Source organism: Ruditapes philippinarum, unplaced genomic scaffold, assembly GCF_026571515.1.
Source record: "Ruditapes philippinarum isolate M1 unplaced genomic scaffold, ASM2657151v2 ctg14169_1_1_1_1, whole genome shotgun sequence".
Lineage (NCBI taxonomy): Eukaryota > Metazoa > Mollusca > Bivalvia > Venerida > Veneridae > Ruditapes > Ruditapes philippinarum.
In genome coordinates, this window is record NW_026859971.1 from 6,022 (window position 1) to 22,798 (window position 16,777).

Below are 16,777 nucleotides of genomic sequence, written 5' to 3' on the forward strand. Positions count from 1 at the left end.
TAGAAAATGTAAGGTATTTACCAGACAGAAACACAATGGTGCAAAACTCAAACAGAAATAGTAAAATGAACAGTAACAATGGAAGTGCCCCTCAACGAACAACTCAACATGAATATAACAGTACAAAGGTATACTATGCAAAGACAACAAACAGATATAATAAACCATTCAAAAGATAAAAACACACAATTCAAAAAAAACAGCCACACCAATTTCAAATAGGTTTGCTTTACTATCAGGGCTGGAAGATGAAAGCAATCATGCGAAACAAAATAATGGTAAAAGAATGGCAAAATCACCAATAGATATAAGCATAGAAACGAAAAAACATAGAGAATTTTCACCTACTAATGGTGCTGATAGAAACACTCATATAAACTTCCTGGATTCTACAGATGAAGATGACCCTTACAACTCCCAGACTGAGGATATCACCAATTACCAAGAGAATATTCAAGACCGAGACAAAATTGACAATAAGCAATACGGTGAGAGTAACACATATCTTAATAATAAAACTGATAATTCAATAGAGGAAGAGATAAAAATTTGCTCTATAAATGTTTGTGGTATCAAAACAAAATTAAATAACCCTGACTTTGTAGAATTCATCAACAAACATGACATTATTGGAGTGCAAGAAAGTAAACTCGATGACTTAGAAGTAGTATCAGTTGAAGGATACCAAATTTTTATGAATAACAGGCACAAGAACTCTAGATATAGATCAAGTGGAATTTGCCTACTGGTAAAAAAACAATTTATCTCACAGAATTAAAATCCTTGAAAGCGAAAGCAAATTAGTGCTTTGGTTTAGATTTGACACATTGAATTTATTAAATAATGTTGATCATGTTATTTGTGGTATTATATATATTCCGTCTATTAGAACAAAGTATGTAAACCAAGATCCATATCAAGAGGTACAAACTGAAATCAATAAGTTTGATAATCAAATTCTACTCCTTTTTGGAGATTTTAATTCACGTGTTGGTGAAAAAAAAGATTTTATCATATGTGACGAGTTTATTTTACACCAAAATGGAAATGATTACCTTATATATGACAGTAGTTTTGTTTTGAACAAATTAAATGAGTGTAATGTTCCTTTAGAAAGGAAAACAGCTGATATAAAAAAACTGTAAATGAATATGGTAATATGATGATTGATTTTTGTGCTAGCAATAACCTTTTTATCATCAAAATGGAAGAGTTGGAACTGATTTATTAAATACATGTCCCACATGTAAAGGATGTAGTTACGGTAGACTATTTTGTGTGTACAGTAAAGCTTTTTTGAAATTATTTAAGAATATACATGTAGAGACTTTTTCTGATCTCTACTCAGATGTCCATAATCCAGTTGTCTTTAACCTTTAGTCTTAGACAAAATGTGATTGATAAAAAACCAATACAGAATGTACAAAATCAAATGACAGCTTTGTCAAACTATGGGATACTAATGTAAATACAGATGACTTTAATAAAAATATAGATCAAAATAAAAATACAAAACATAATTGATTAATCTTAATTCAATAAATGACTCAAAAATGGTCACTTCAGAAAATATAGATGTAGTTGTACAGGACATTAACTCCCTATTTTTGAACACATGTAAACTCCACATTTGGATCACAGAAAATTATAAGAAAAAGAATAAAAAGGGGAATGTTTTCAAGCCTTGGTTTAACCAGGAATGTTTCAGGTGTAGGAACCAATACCATATTGCACGCAAATTGTATAATAAAATAAAACAGAAAGAAATAAATCCATTACTACGAAATGTAAGCAAGCAGTATAAATATAGAATAAATGCAACATATAAATCATTCAGAAATAACAAAATTGAAACATTTAAGAAATATAAAGGGAAATAATCCAAAAGAATTTTGGAATACAATAAACAATATCAATAAAAAAAGATAATCAACAAACAAGCAAAAAATAGAAGATCTTTACCAATATTTTTAAAAATATAAATTGTCATGAAATTAATGAAGAAAATGATACCAGAGATGAAGAATTAAATAGGATGAATGAAATAAATGAAGATATAAATATCGCAATTACTGAAGAGGAAATACTTAAAACTGTAAAAAACATTAAAGAATAACAAGAGCCCCTGGGTGTTGACAATGTTCTTTATGAGCATATTAAATGCAGCATAAATACTATGCTACCTGTTTATGTAAGGCTATTCAATTTGATTCTTGACAATGGTATAATACCTGAATGCTGGACTGAAGGTAATATCATACCCAATATATAAAAATAAAGGAGATGTAAAATCACCAGAAAATTATAGACCTATTACCCTACTAAGCTGCTTTGGAAAAACTATTTACTGCAATAATCAATAATCGCTTAAATAAATTCTCAGATGAAAATGACCTGATAGGAAACTGCCAAGCTGGATTCAGAAAAAAATCACTCTACAACTGATAATTTGTTTTATTCTAAACTGCCTTATAGATTTACTATCTGAACAGAAAAAGAAATTATTTTGTGTATTCATAGACTTTAAGCAAGCATTTGATACAGTGTGGAGGCAGGGACTTTGGCAAAAAATTATTTGAAATATAATATTAATGGAAAATGTTTTACTGTTATCAAGAATATGTATCATAATATCAAATCAAGAATCAAATCAAATAATGAATATTCAGATTTTTCCCCCTGCATGAATGGAGTGAGGCAAGGAGAAAAAATCTCTCACCTTTTTATTGTTTGCAATTTATTTTAAATGATTCTTGAAAATTATCTCTGCAGTGAAAATGTAAAAGGTATTGAATGTAAAAAAAGCCACAAAGAGTTTGGGATGTACTTTAAATTGTTTATTATTTTGTATGCTGATGACACTGTTCTACTGAGTGAAACTAGTGAAAATTTACAAGAAAATTTAAACATATTTGATAAATACTGTAAAGAATGGAAACTTCAAGTAAATACTCAAAAAACTAAAGTACTCATATTTGGCTCAAGAAGCAAAAAATATAACAACTATTTTAAATTCAATGAAACCATATTAGAAACAACAAATGAGTATAAATATCTAGGTCTCTATCTTTCACGGACTAAAAGTTTTAAAAAAACTAAACAACATATAGCTGATCAAGCAAATAAAGCTATGTTTTCATTACAAAAAAAGATTAGGTCTCTTAACTTGACCATTGATTTACAAGTCGACCTCTTCAATAAAGCTATTAAACCCATCTTGTTGTATGGCTGTGAGATATGGGGATTTTCAGGCAGTAAAGAACTTGAAAAAATACAACTAAAATTCTTTAAAATGATACTCAATCTTAAAAAGACAACACCTTCATACATGATATATGGTGAATTAGGAGTAAAACCTCTTCAAATAGACATTAATAGTAGAATTATTAATTTTTGGTGTAAATTGACTGATATAACAAGCAACAAATTATCTAACAATATGTATTTAACTCTATATGGATTACATGATCAGGGTAAATTAAAATCAAAGTGGTTTATTGTTATTTCACGTGCCGTCCACACCTGTCCGAACCTAATGACCCGATTTAATCATGCGACAAATCTATTTATAGGCATTCTCAGTTACGTAATTACTAGGGTACTGTTGCACTGAATTAAAATGTAGGTAAAAAAAGGGCAAAAAAAAAACAAAACATTATTTTTTCTATACTGCAGTATGTGTCTGAATTGTTTAATTTTCGTTAATAATTCTTATGAATGAACTGTATTAGAACTTTGTGTTGCTCTCTGCTATGCATGTGACTATTTGTATGTAAAATAATTGACATGTATTATCTCTTGTATTTGTATGTATGCAAACAGAGAATATGTAAATAAAACTTGAAACAGTATGTCGCTCTCATACCCACTAAATAAACAGAAAATTCATCCGATGGGGATTTTGTCCTAGGTGGCAATTTTATTGAGGGGATTTTGTCCACTTCAAAATTTCACACATGAAGGGGATTATGTCAACCCATGGAGGGGAATATGTCCAGATATACAAAAATACATGTAGGGGAATTTGTCCGAAGGGGATTTTGTCTGACATTCGGTCTTCAGGCGTTTATATACTGTGACATGACGTGAACGTTTAATGCCGCATAAGATGAAAAACACAATTGTTAAAAAGCGACTTATAAAGTTTTGGTAGCCAGAACTACTTCTTATTGAGCTGCATAACATACATTTTCGGACTACTATTGAATACCATTTCAGATTGACGATCTCCTTGAACCTTAAATAAAGACCACCCAATAATTATGTTATATTCGAAACTGTTATAAAGACCACATCAGAAGTGTTACCTAATTTAAGTAGTTATGGCTTAGTTACAAAGCATGCTTCATAACAATACATGTAGTCTAAAAACTTACTTCTAGTGACAGAATATGCACATTTAATTATTACTTTTTTTACGGGAAAAGCACAGTTAAATGCAAAATGTTTATTATTTGATATAAGCTTTTACCTCACCTCATATATCTTCTTCATCCCCAGTGGGACATAAGGCCATAACCAGTTCCCTCCATTTCCCTCTGTCCTTTACTATTTGCTGTGTGTGGCCTAAGCTATATCCCTGGTTCTGCAGCTCTGAATGGATGGTTGTCCTTCAGGTGGTCCGAGGTCTGCCAGGTTTTCTTTTTTCAGGTGGTGTCCATTATAAGGCTACTTTACGCGTTCTTGTGACATCCTAAGCACAAGGCCCATCCATCTGAAACGCCTCCTCTTTAGTTCTGTTGCGATGGAATTGTATTTACATTTCTTGAGCAGATCTTCATTTCGCATCTTTTGTGGCCAAAATATGCCCTGCATACTCCTCATGCATTTGTTTTGGAATACCTCCAACTTTTGCAAGTTACTCTTGATGGCACGCCAACATTCTGACTCATACACCAACACTGGCTTTATATTACTGTTGTAAAGGCGTATTTTTGTGTTTTTTGCTATACAATTTTGACTTCCATATCGGCTTTAGCATAGCAAAAGCAGTATGGGATGAGAGTCTAGCTTGAATGTCCTTCTTAGTGCCATTGTCTGTACTTCTTTTGCTGCCAAGGTTGGAAAGGCATACACTGTCTTCAATGGTTTGTCATTGACAGTTATGGGCTCTGTGAGTTGGGTGTTTATTGCCATCCCTTGGTTTTAGTTGTGTTTATTTTAAGAGCAGTCTGTTTTGCACAATATTTGAGGGATGTTGTTTTCTCCTGTAATTGCTTCGTAGATGTAGAAATTTCCGCAAGGTCATCTGCAAAGTCCAGATCTTTCAATTGGCTGAACATTGACCAATGGATTCCATGTTTTGTGCTGGTTGGTTTTCGTTGTAATCAATTTTCATCAAAAACAAAAAAGGTGACAATATGCAGCCTTGTCAAACACCAGATATAAGGTTGAATGGTTCGGATATATAATGCATAAGTATAACATAACACTTATAGTTAGTGTTAAAGTGTTTGATCAGCGTGGTAATTTTCGGTGGTATACCATAGGATCTAAAGATTTTTAGCAAGATCTCTCTGTGGATACTGTCAAAAGCCTTTCGAAAGTCAATAAAGTTGATGAATAGAGGCATATTCCATTCTATAGTTTGCTCAATGATGTTAAGAAGCGTGAATATCTGGTCCTTACAGCCACGCTCTTTTCTAAAACCAGCTTGTTCTTCTCTTAGCTTAGAGTCAGCTGCATCATCAATCCTAGCAAGAACAATCTTACAAAACACCTTGCTTGGTACAGACAGTAAAGTTACCCCTCTCCAGTTGTCACAAATCTACAAGTCTCCTTTAGGAATTCTGACGATAAGACCTTTAGACCCGTCAGGTGGTAGGACTTAATTTTCCCAAATGCTTGTAAACAGGTTATGAAAAATTTGACTTGAGGTGTTGATGTCAGCCTTTATGAGTTCTGCATTGATGGAGTCAATTCCAGCAGCTTTATTATTCTTTAGCGATTTTATGGCTTTCTGGACTTCATCAAGAGTTGGTGGGCCAGCATCAATATTTATGTCTTCAGTTACTGGTATAGGATCTGCTGGAGATGATGGGTCGGGACAGTTCAAGTCTTCTTTGAAGTGCTCCACCCATCGCCTAGCTTGTTCTTCTCTGTGGTTAAAGCATTTTCCTGTTTGTCTTTGACATGCATGTTACCTGTATATGCGCTATGTTTAAGATAATTTTTGTGCATTATATGAAGTGCTTCGGATCAGCCATTGCTCAAGCCAATACTATGATGGTGTGTAAGTTGGATATTGACCTTGTACATCGATCTTTCTGTTCACGAATTTCATGAAACAACCTCGAGCACTTTCCTAAACAGAAAGACATCGTACTAAGCTAGTCGATATCCTAGTAAACATAAATACATTTATGCGATGGTTTGCATAAGAATGTGATACAAACATTCAAGTACTGTCAACAGGTGTTGCCTTTAGAATGACAGAAGATAAATTTTAAGAATATTTTTTAATATTCTAATTCACCCTATTTTATGCACGGATTTCTTGGACTACTTCGGTTTGTCGAAAACAAACAATATACATTTATATGTATGTATTTTACGGTTTTTTTTTTGTTATCATATACATAAAAGTCGACTTTAAAATGATAAAATAAAATGACTACAACAAATACTTAATAAACTACTACAAAATTGTGTAAATTGAAATAAATAAATGCAAAAGTGTAAAGACTACTTCCTATTTCTTCAATACGAGTTCTTTGCTCTAACCGACGACTGAACGAAACAAATATTTTAACTGGGAATCATTAAATACAAATGAGCCGCGCCATGACAAAACGAACGTAATGGGTTTGCGACCAGCATGGATCCGGACCAGCCTGCGCCATGCTGTTCGCTATCAGTTTCTCTACTTGTTATAGGGTTTGTAAGCGGACAGCATGGATCCTGATCAGACTGCGCGGGTGCGCAGGCTGGTCTGGATCCATGCTGGTCGCAAACCCATTACGTTCGTTTTGTCGTGACACGGCTCTAATATCAGTTAACGTGATAACTATGTTTTCACGAAAACTTCTTTTTCTTGTAATGCAGACTTCCGGTTGAGAAACGTGATATAACTGTAAAAAAATACTTATACATGTTGGCTATGTGTACTTCAAATTGTTATGAACCTTGAACCGAAAAGTGCTTATTAAGCTGACATGAATCTATCGTCATTAAGTGTACAAAATCAATCGTCAATAAGTCTACATGAATCAATCGTTATTTAGTGTACACAAATCAATCGTCATTAGGTGTACATGAATCAATCGTCATTAGGTGTACACAAAACAATCGTCACTACCATCATTACATCAGATTAGTAACACCAGCTGAAAATATCTGACATAGGGCACTATATTCGTTAGCACACATATCGTTCCGGAAGCTGTCTGCATACAGCATCACACACACGTTATCCGGGAGTTGATCGGGCTTTCCTCCGTACCCCGACAACCAGAGACTCTCGTCTATCGGTCGATTATCATCTTGCCATATCCACGTCATTTGTTTCTCATCGTAGAGTCCACCAAGCCATAATTGTTCTGTAAACAAAGCGGGGGCAAGCATTTACATGTTTATTTGTAATTTCTGTGAGTTTTTATTGGGTTTAATTTAGCAATTTAGCACTGGTTTTAATAATGGACAATAGTGATTATACTGTATGGCAGAAAAAATGGCAGGACAGAATACGAACAATAGCATTCAAAGACAGGTGTATCTTATTAAATCAATTTATACACTAACTTTTATTGTTTTGCAATCTAGGTAAGTAAAGAGGCTCACAACATTTAAGTTATAAATGAGCCGCGTCACGACAAAACCAACATAATGGGTTTGCGACCAGCATGGATCCAGACCAGCCTGTGCATCCGCGCAGTCTGATCAGGATCCATGCTGTTCGCTATCAGTTTTTCTACTTTTTATAGGGTTTGTAAGCCAACAGCATGGATCCTGATCAGACTGCGCGGATGGGCAGACTGGTCTGGATCCATGCTGGTCGCAAACCCATTATGTTGGTTTTGTCGTGACACGGCTCAAATGTTCTAGTGTACGTACGAGGATAAGGTACGCCTTTCACTTCCAGTTCTCTTTGGATCGTGCTAATTTCTGTTATGTTATAAATAGAAGCTAGTGTCCCTCCGTTCGCTTGACAGATGAGCTATGATAAACAAAGATCAAATGTATATAATATATATAATTATGAATATAACAGCACACCTACTCAAACCTGCTTGGAACACTTTAATGCTAGGCCCTCAGAAAATTGCTTTCAAATAAAATATAAGACTTTTTTCCTATACATACTGAGCAAAAGCATCTTGTCTGCTTCACAAAGAATAGTTTTCAGATTTCCGTAAGTTGTATTAAGGAATAACGTCTGAATTGCAGCTTGAAAGTAAATTCCTCATTATAAATGATTTTGCCATGCATGCATATATTTATGAGAAATAAAAAACTTTTCGTAAAATAATTTTCCAATCGTTACAAAGGGGCACATTAGATTTGTGTTTTAGTGTTTAATGCATATTTATTTTACCGAAGCAGATTCCCAGTTACTTCCCTTGGCGACACTTGCCATCTTCCGGTCGTTTACTTGGAACCAGTCATTCTCTGAAATTCTGAAACCCGTTTCTCTCTGACACAAAAATGGATGAAAGGCGTCACAGTCTGTATTTAACATTTCGCTCGCCTGATTTGACAGCACGATGCAAGCGCCTATGGTTGGATCAAACTCTGTGACCGACAATTTTGCCCATTCAATATCTGAGCGGTGACCCTCCGACCACCAGACCCATCCGTTGACGTCATCTGATTTACCTCCCGTCCACACTTTGTCTGTAAACGAAAGAACAAGGTACCATCTATTTGACACAGAAAAATGGCGTTTCCGTTTAAATTATCAAAGCAGAAAGTATTCTCGTAACTATATGGTATTTAAAGAACGACCAAATCAGTTTGACTTTAACACCATTGTTTTGTACATATAATGACTAATTGTCGTCTGATGATACCTAAGAAGTAAGCTAGTAATTAAGATGTCTGGTTTTCGACCCAATGATTGGGTCTGCTGAGGTCATACTTTAGACCAGTACATCTAAAAGTCAGGAAGCAGACTTTAAAGGGGTTCAAAACTTTAAATACAACTTTCAACGCATTGTTTCTTTAATAGATGTTCTACATTGTACTAAGAATATTTCAGTATCAATATCAACACATACCAATTAAATGAATTAAAGGACGGCTTTTATTCTGACATTGTAAGATTTTTTGTAAGTTTGGTGGTTGGTTCCAGTGATTGATATAAATTGCAAGAAATTGTTTCGCAATCGAGCTTAAATAAATATGTTTAAACCATAAGGTAATTTCATGGGTAGCTAATAAATAATAAATAAATGATTAAAATAATGAATACATTAATCATGGCATACCGTTTATGCTAATGCCATTGTCTGTAAGCCGTCCTTTGATCAACTTCATGTCAGTGTCACTATATACATGTATCAGTGTCCCGTCATTCCACTCGCACATTTCCTGTTCAACAACAACAACAATTGATATTGTATTATATAAATGGAGAGCAACAACACATTATAGGTCACATGACGACCTTCCAGCTTTTACTGGTGGAGGACGGCATCAGGTGTCCTTCCGTGCATCATAGGCATATAAAAAATGGAATTTTATTGAAGAATTGAAATTTATATAACAAACAGGGTATATAGTGTTGCTGAGTTACATATCCTGGCTGGAATAAATAAACATATAAGTGTGTCAGGGGAGGAGGGGTTTTTACGTTATATATCAATAGGAGTTAGTATACCTGGGCCTGGAGCCAGTTAAGATTTAGACGATTCACAAAAGCAATCTCCCTTAGTGTTATCTCTTCTTCTAAAGCAAACCAGCTGTCCACGGGGATTCTTAAATCTATTTTTCTCTGACATAGAAAGCCGTTATTTTCTGTACAGTTGCTGTCACCGAGTGAATACAAGTCGAAGACGGCCCCTTGTTCTTTTGATAAATATAAACAGTTAGTAGTTTTGTTAGATTCACTAAACGCCCATAGTGAGGGTTCCACGTGTTTGTCCGTACCCGAGTTATTTGACCACCAGTACCATTTGTTAGCAGCATGGTCGAATTTAGCCCCTGTCCACAGTTTGTCTGAAAACATGAACGTATATAGTGTCCACATTAAAATTTAAACCAATTTCTTAATTTGAATCTTACTACACATAATATCTTTACATGGACTTGTGCGTCTTTTATTCTGAACAAAAAAAATCGAACATGTTTAGGGAAAATTTTCAAATTAAGAACAGACTGACTAGCGAACAGTGCGGGACATAATCAGATCTCTGTCTGTTTTCTTGGTGAATTTGTGAATAGTTTTAACACAACTAACAGTGTACTATTTATTGATTAAGTTATTCAATAACCAATTAAATACCTATTAGAGATTATTCTCCAGATTGTTTTAACTGAAACATTTATTATTCAATTACATTTTAATACCAACCGTGACAAAATGTTTTATATGTACATGTATTACTAGTATAGTTGATATATAACTAGATACAATGTACATTGTAATGTATAAATAAAATTTTCTTCTTCTTTTTCTTCTTCTTCTTCTTCTTTTCGTATGGGTAGAATCTTTTGTAGTCAGAATTACATGTAATTAATAGAGGGTAAGTGCACTTTTTTATTCGTGCATTAACATCTGCTGAAACACGGGGACGCATAAAAAATCTCAAGCCCGCTGGTGTATCCGGAATACACGGAAACAGCCGATGTTTTACGATTGATAAATTTAAATACCTCCAGACGGAATGGACAATGACTCAAGCGAATCCCGTTCCTCCGAACTGTAAACATGTACTAGAGTTGCGCCATTTGTTGTACACACTTCCTGAAAATTACAATACTGTCTGTGTTAAAACAAATTTCACAATTTCTGGGAGAACTACAGTTAATTGCTTTAAGTACGGAATTCTAAATTTTGCCAACTTTTAAAATCTATGTAACGAACGAGATAACCTTTTTTGCAAATCAGACTGGTGTTTCCGTAAGGTTTACCAATGTCGGAAATTTCCCCTGGCATGGGGTGCCAGATGAGTTAAGTGCTATGCAATGCATCATTTTAGCGTATTTTATAAATGAACCGCGTTAAAATGACGTCCTTTCGGCGAATTTAAGAATGAAACTGCACTCGTAGGATGACGTCACTTTGCCATTATGAAATCATACGCTGTTGTGAGAAAATAGTTGAGAAGACATGAATTTCAGTGAAAAATTGTTTCATTGAGGTTAAGAATTTAAAATATGATAGAATATAGTAGAATATGCAAGATGTGCGTGCGGTTCAGATTGGAATATCGTCCCTCGGGACTCACCCATGGGCGGAAACTCGACTGATCCGAACCGCAGCATATGACAGATATTATACATTTAACACGTAATGCAATTTCTTAACACTTACTGATAACTTACCTGCGCCTTTTCCCATGACAAAGTCGGGTTCCCTATGTATGCCATTTCTCGTGTTTCGACGGCAGAATTGAAAACAAACCAGTCATTATCATTTATTGTGACATTAGTAAGATCTCGTTCACAAATGAACTTACGTTCCACGTTGCAATGAGAGTTCCGCAGAGAATACAAATCTAAATTTTGAGAATCTTTATAAAGGTTAGCGCATCGCTTGTCCAATTCTGCAGTGGGGTTTTTAACTCCCCACCCATTCCACAATGAATCGATTTTGTCCGTTTTGCCTGATGCAGTTCTCCAAAACCATTCGTTACTGTCAGGGTCATATTCACCCCCAACCCAGAACTCATCTGACAAAATATCGAAGATAATTGTAATTAACAATAAGAGAATTCTAAACTTTAATTGAACCTTATTTATATACAACGCATAATTATCTATTATTTTGACATCAGAAACAGAAACAGGAAACTTTGTTTTATTTCTACTCAAAATATTACAAATACAACATGAGGATATGTAAATGTTTTAGTTAAATGTATGAGGTTCCTGGTAGAAATCAGAAAAAAGTTAATTATTTGAAATGCATCAGTAAGTATCAATTAGTTAGTTGTGGCATGACCGAGTGGTTAACGTGTCAGACTAGTATTCTAATGCTGGCTAGCCGCATGGGTTCAAACCCCGTCAGGGGCAGTCTTTATTTCCTTGAGCAAGAAACTTTACACTTATTGCTCAGTTCTGCTTGAATCCATGAACGGAATCAAAATTGTGTCAATAAGCGTATAGCTTCCTAAACAATCAAACTAAAATAAATTCTGTATAAACCAACAATAGATACAGCCATTTACAGTTACCAAATAAATTGAGAATACATTATTTTTTTAGTACCATCAGAAGGTCCGAGTGATGATATACTAACAGCTGTCACTTGTGGTATTGCCAACAGCCAATCATTAATCTTCTGACGTTCTTCCAACGTGTGAATATGAGCAAGATATCCTCCATTACTCTCACAAACAGTCTGTTCCGAAAAAAAAAAGAAAAATAGAATTATTGTTTAACATCAAGCTTTGAATAGACTTGTTCATGAAATGTAGTCCTTTAAAACAACAACAATGTTTAACCTATCACTTTATCTTACTTGTTTGCTGACAAAAACGACACAGAAATCAATGTATTTTAAGTACAACGTGACAAATACATATAAGAGTCTGAATTTGGACTCCTTACATTTTGTATTCAGTACCAGACAATAAAGGTAATTTGGAAATTTACATTTTACTTAGGATACTGGTATAGATATTAAATTAGCAATTTTGCAGAAAATGCACGGTTCTAATTCAAATGCGTATGAATATAACCACGAAGGCCGATAGGCCTGGGTGATTAATTACAAAGCATATTCACGATAAACGCTGCATCTATTTCCATTCTTAAATGCTAATAAAAGGGAGAATTGATAAAAATTATGTTGCACTTTATGTGTTGAGGTAATTTTCACGTCCTTTGGTTTATTGACGTCATAAATGACGTCAAATGATGTGTTTACAAGCATTCGTTTTTATGCTGTCCATAAATGTTATCGTAAAATAATGAACTTGCTGGCCCTATCTGTTTGATATGGGAATAGTTTAAAGCGTGCTAGAATTAGAAATAGTACAAATTTCGCCTTTATATCCATTACAATCCTATACGGGTACTTTCAGTACTTTGAATTTTGAAAAATAATTATTATAATAATATTACCCACGTGCTCCTACCAGTTTGACTCCATGTGTGATTATTATTATGACAATGAAAACATGTTGTATGTAAGAAACGAAAATCATGGCGTTAAACGTTTCAAAATCTAAAAGTTAAGTATCAAGAAAGAATTCTTCATATTTTAGCGGCCATTGTGGACGCTATCTTGGATGTCTCAGCCTACAAAAAATCCAGTAAAATATTCAGTGGAATATCAGTGGTCCTTTAAAATGAGTTTTTTTATCACATACCCGCACAGCTTTACGGCTCCGTGAAAATGTTATGACACGTCCGTGCATATATTTTGACGTGGCGTCATTTGCATTATACAAACATTGCGTAAAAGCGCGCTAAAAGTCAGCGTTACACTAAATAGGCTCGTCAACGAAAAAAATATTATTTCAACTGAAAAACAGGTTTTTTTTTAAAGTTATGTGATATATCTACATCCCTCGTAGAATATAATAGAATATACAATAAAATTATTGTAGGTTCATTTCTGAAATTATTTAACTTGTTGAAGCCCGACAGAGGCTCGCATAATATAATGTTATTCAACTTGTTAAATAAATTCAGTATTGAACTTACACTTATTCAACATCATCTATATATTTAATTTAATTAGTTTATAATAATCAACATTAGATCATTCTAGCCACCATAGCATTTTTCCAGCTTAATTCAGCATCCATGACTGGTGCCAGTTGTCGCTTCCTTGTCTCGGATTCCAGAGTGTACCAATCGTTTTCATCGATAGATATGGACGGTTGTGGTGTTGAAGTCGTCTGTGAAGTTATAATTGGCGTTGTTGTGGTTACTGGAGACGTCAGAATTTGCCTCGTTGATGTTTCTTGGGACGTCTGAGCCCCCGCTGACGTCGGAATTGACGTCGATGATGTTTCTGGGGACGTCTGAGCTGCCGATGACGTCGGATTTGACGTCGTTGATGTTTCTGGTGACATCTGAGCCGTCGATGACGTCGGATTTGACGTCGTTGATGCTTCCTGTGACGTCTGAGCCGCCGATGACGTCGGATTTGACGATGTTGCGACTACAGGTTTTGTTACAGTTGGTAAAGTTGACACTGGTGTTGCTGTAAACGTATAACATTTTAAATCATTTAAATATGTAAAAAAAATAGGTGGATCGAAAGGGACTGTAAAGCTTTAAGTGACAGAATAGTTTTAAAAAATAAAATGTTTGCATTCATATCTTTATTCGAATAAAATATGTGTCTACTAGACTCATTTAAGAAAATATATTAAAGCGTTACTGAACAAAATATATAACATTTATGTATTAAGTAGGTTCATATATGATTTCGTGAACACACCCTTCTATACACCGGAGATTTACAAACATAACTCAGCAAACTATTTGCAGAAATACATTTATTAGATTTCCCAGTTTTACTATAAATAAGTAGATGTTATTGTAATCCATCAAAATCAATTTATGCTGCATAGTTGAATTTTAAGCACGGCAATACTGTATGTTCGAATCCCTCTAAGAAGTCGATTTTTTATCATGGGAGGCAGTCACCAGCTAGCTCACAAAAAGCCTAAAATAAGGCATATAGTGTCTGCTATAGTTGCCATGGGACATAAACAGTGCCCACAAATCTTCAAAGAACAACAACATCAACATAAAAAATGATAAAACCGGTCCCTAAAAAGAAAATACCTGAACAATTATTCTCCGCCCAACTGCCGTTGGCACAGCACCGAATGAAGTATGGATGGCTAATGTTACTGGCCATCCTGATAGTAGCGCCAACGTGTAGCATAAAGCCGTCATTTGGTTTGTAGTCACCGGAAATTGCAATGGGTTTGAGACATTCTAAAAATCGAGAATGGCAGAATAAGTTAATTTTCTAGATGTTATAAACTATATATAGAATTTTATCACACACCAGTGCCGATTTTGCGATTCCGTAAAAATGGTATTGCTCGGCCGTGCATATATTTTGACGTGACGTCATAAGCGTTATACAAACATAGTGTAAAGACGCGCTGTATGTTAGCGTTTTACTATAGGTGCGTCAATGAAAATGACTCTTATTTCACTTTAAACGGTCTTTATATTGGGTATGTGATTAATAGAATATTAAATTCGTGTAAGTTCATTACTGAATTTATTGCACGAGTTGAATAAAATAATATTAAGCTCGCCAGAGTCTCGCATAATATAATTTTATTCAACTCGTGCAATAAAGACAGTATTGAACTTACACTCATTCAATATCCTCTATATATTTGTATGTGAGAAGTTAGCAGTTAACAGTGAGCTAAGCAAAAAGGCATTGCAATTTATATAGGGAAATCAATGATCTGCTGCTATGCTCAGCTTGGTAAGCAATCTAGCGGGGCATTCCAAAATATAGTGCGAAAAATGCTCTGCTCCTATGCTCAGCTGGGTAAACAATCTAGCGGGGCATTCCAAAAATAATAGTGCGAAAAAAAAGCTCTGCTGGTATAGACTCAGCTGGTAAGCAATCTATGGCGGGGCATTCCAAAATATAGTGCTAAAAATGCTCTGCTGCTATGCTCAGCTGGGTAAACAATCTAGCAGGGCATTCCAAAATATAGTGCGAAAAATGCTCTGGCTGGTATGCTCAGCTGGGTAAGCAATCTAGCGGGGCATTCCCCCAAATTATAGTGCGAAAATGCATGCTCTGGCTGGTATGCTCAGCTGGGGTAAAACAATCTAGCGAGGCAATTCCAAAATATAGGCGGAAAAATGCTCTGCTGCTATGCTCAGATGGGTAAGCAACTTTAGCGGGGCATTCCAAAATATAGTGCGAAAAATGCTCTGCTGGTATGCTCAGCTGGGTAAACAATCTAGCGGGGCATTCAAAATATAGTGCGAAAAATGCTCTGGCTGGTATGGTAAGCTGGATAAGCAAACTAGCGGGCCTTCAAATTAATGATCTGCTGTTATGCTCAGCTGGGTAAGCAATCTGCGGGCATTTCAAAATATAGTGCGAAAAGCTCTGCTGGTATGGCTCAGCCTGGGTAAACAATCTAGCGGAGCATTTTCCAAAAATAAGTGCGAAAAATGCCTGCTGGTATGTTCAGCTGGGTAAGCAATCTAGCGGGGCATTCCAAAATTTAGTGGCGAAAAATGCTCTGTTTTGGCATGCTACCAAGCGGAAGCAATGGTAAGCCGGGCATTCCAAAATTAGTGCAAAAAGTGATCTGCTGCTTTCTCAGCTGGGTAAGGTAGCAATCTAGGCGGGACATTCCAAAATATACGTGCGAAAAATGCTCTGCTGCTTGCTCAGCTGGCAAAAGCAATGTAGCGGGGCATTCCAAAATAATAGTGGCGAAAAAGCTCTCTGGTAATCTCAGCGGCAAAGCAATGTGCAGGGCATTCAGAATAGTGCGAAAAATAACTGCGGAAGCTCGCTGGCTAAGCAATCTACGGGGCATTTCTTATATATAGTTAAAAACTAAAAAAAGTGCTTAAACCTGTAATGTCGACCGGGCAGAGCAATCGGGGCGGTGCTTTCAAAAATAAGTTTAAAATCTTTGCTGTATTCTCAGGGGTGCTA

At 35.2% G+C, this 16,777-nt stretch overlaps 1 protein-coding gene across 1 annotated transcript; it reads right to left on the reverse strand.

Annotated features, from left to right (window-relative positions):
- Positions 1–7,060: 7,060 nt before the first annotated feature.
- Positions 7,061–14,983, reverse strand: LOC132758457 (uncharacterized). The gene is made up of 10 exons (XM_060750132.1): positions 14,908–14,983; positions 13,884–14,317; positions 12,370–12,502; positions 11,485–11,831; positions 10,813–10,903; positions 9,818–10,155; positions 9,426–9,528; positions 8,534–8,832; positions 8,053–8,155; positions 7,061–7,538 (listed from the first exon to the last, which is right to left on the reverse strand). Exons 1-10 carry the CDS (start codon positions 14,981–14,983, stop codon positions 7,303–7,305), a joined length of 2,160 nt encoding a protein of 719 aa, XP_060606115.1. The 3' UTR covers positions 7,061–7,302.
- Between the last annotated feature and the right edge of the window lie 1,794 nt (positions 14,984–16,777).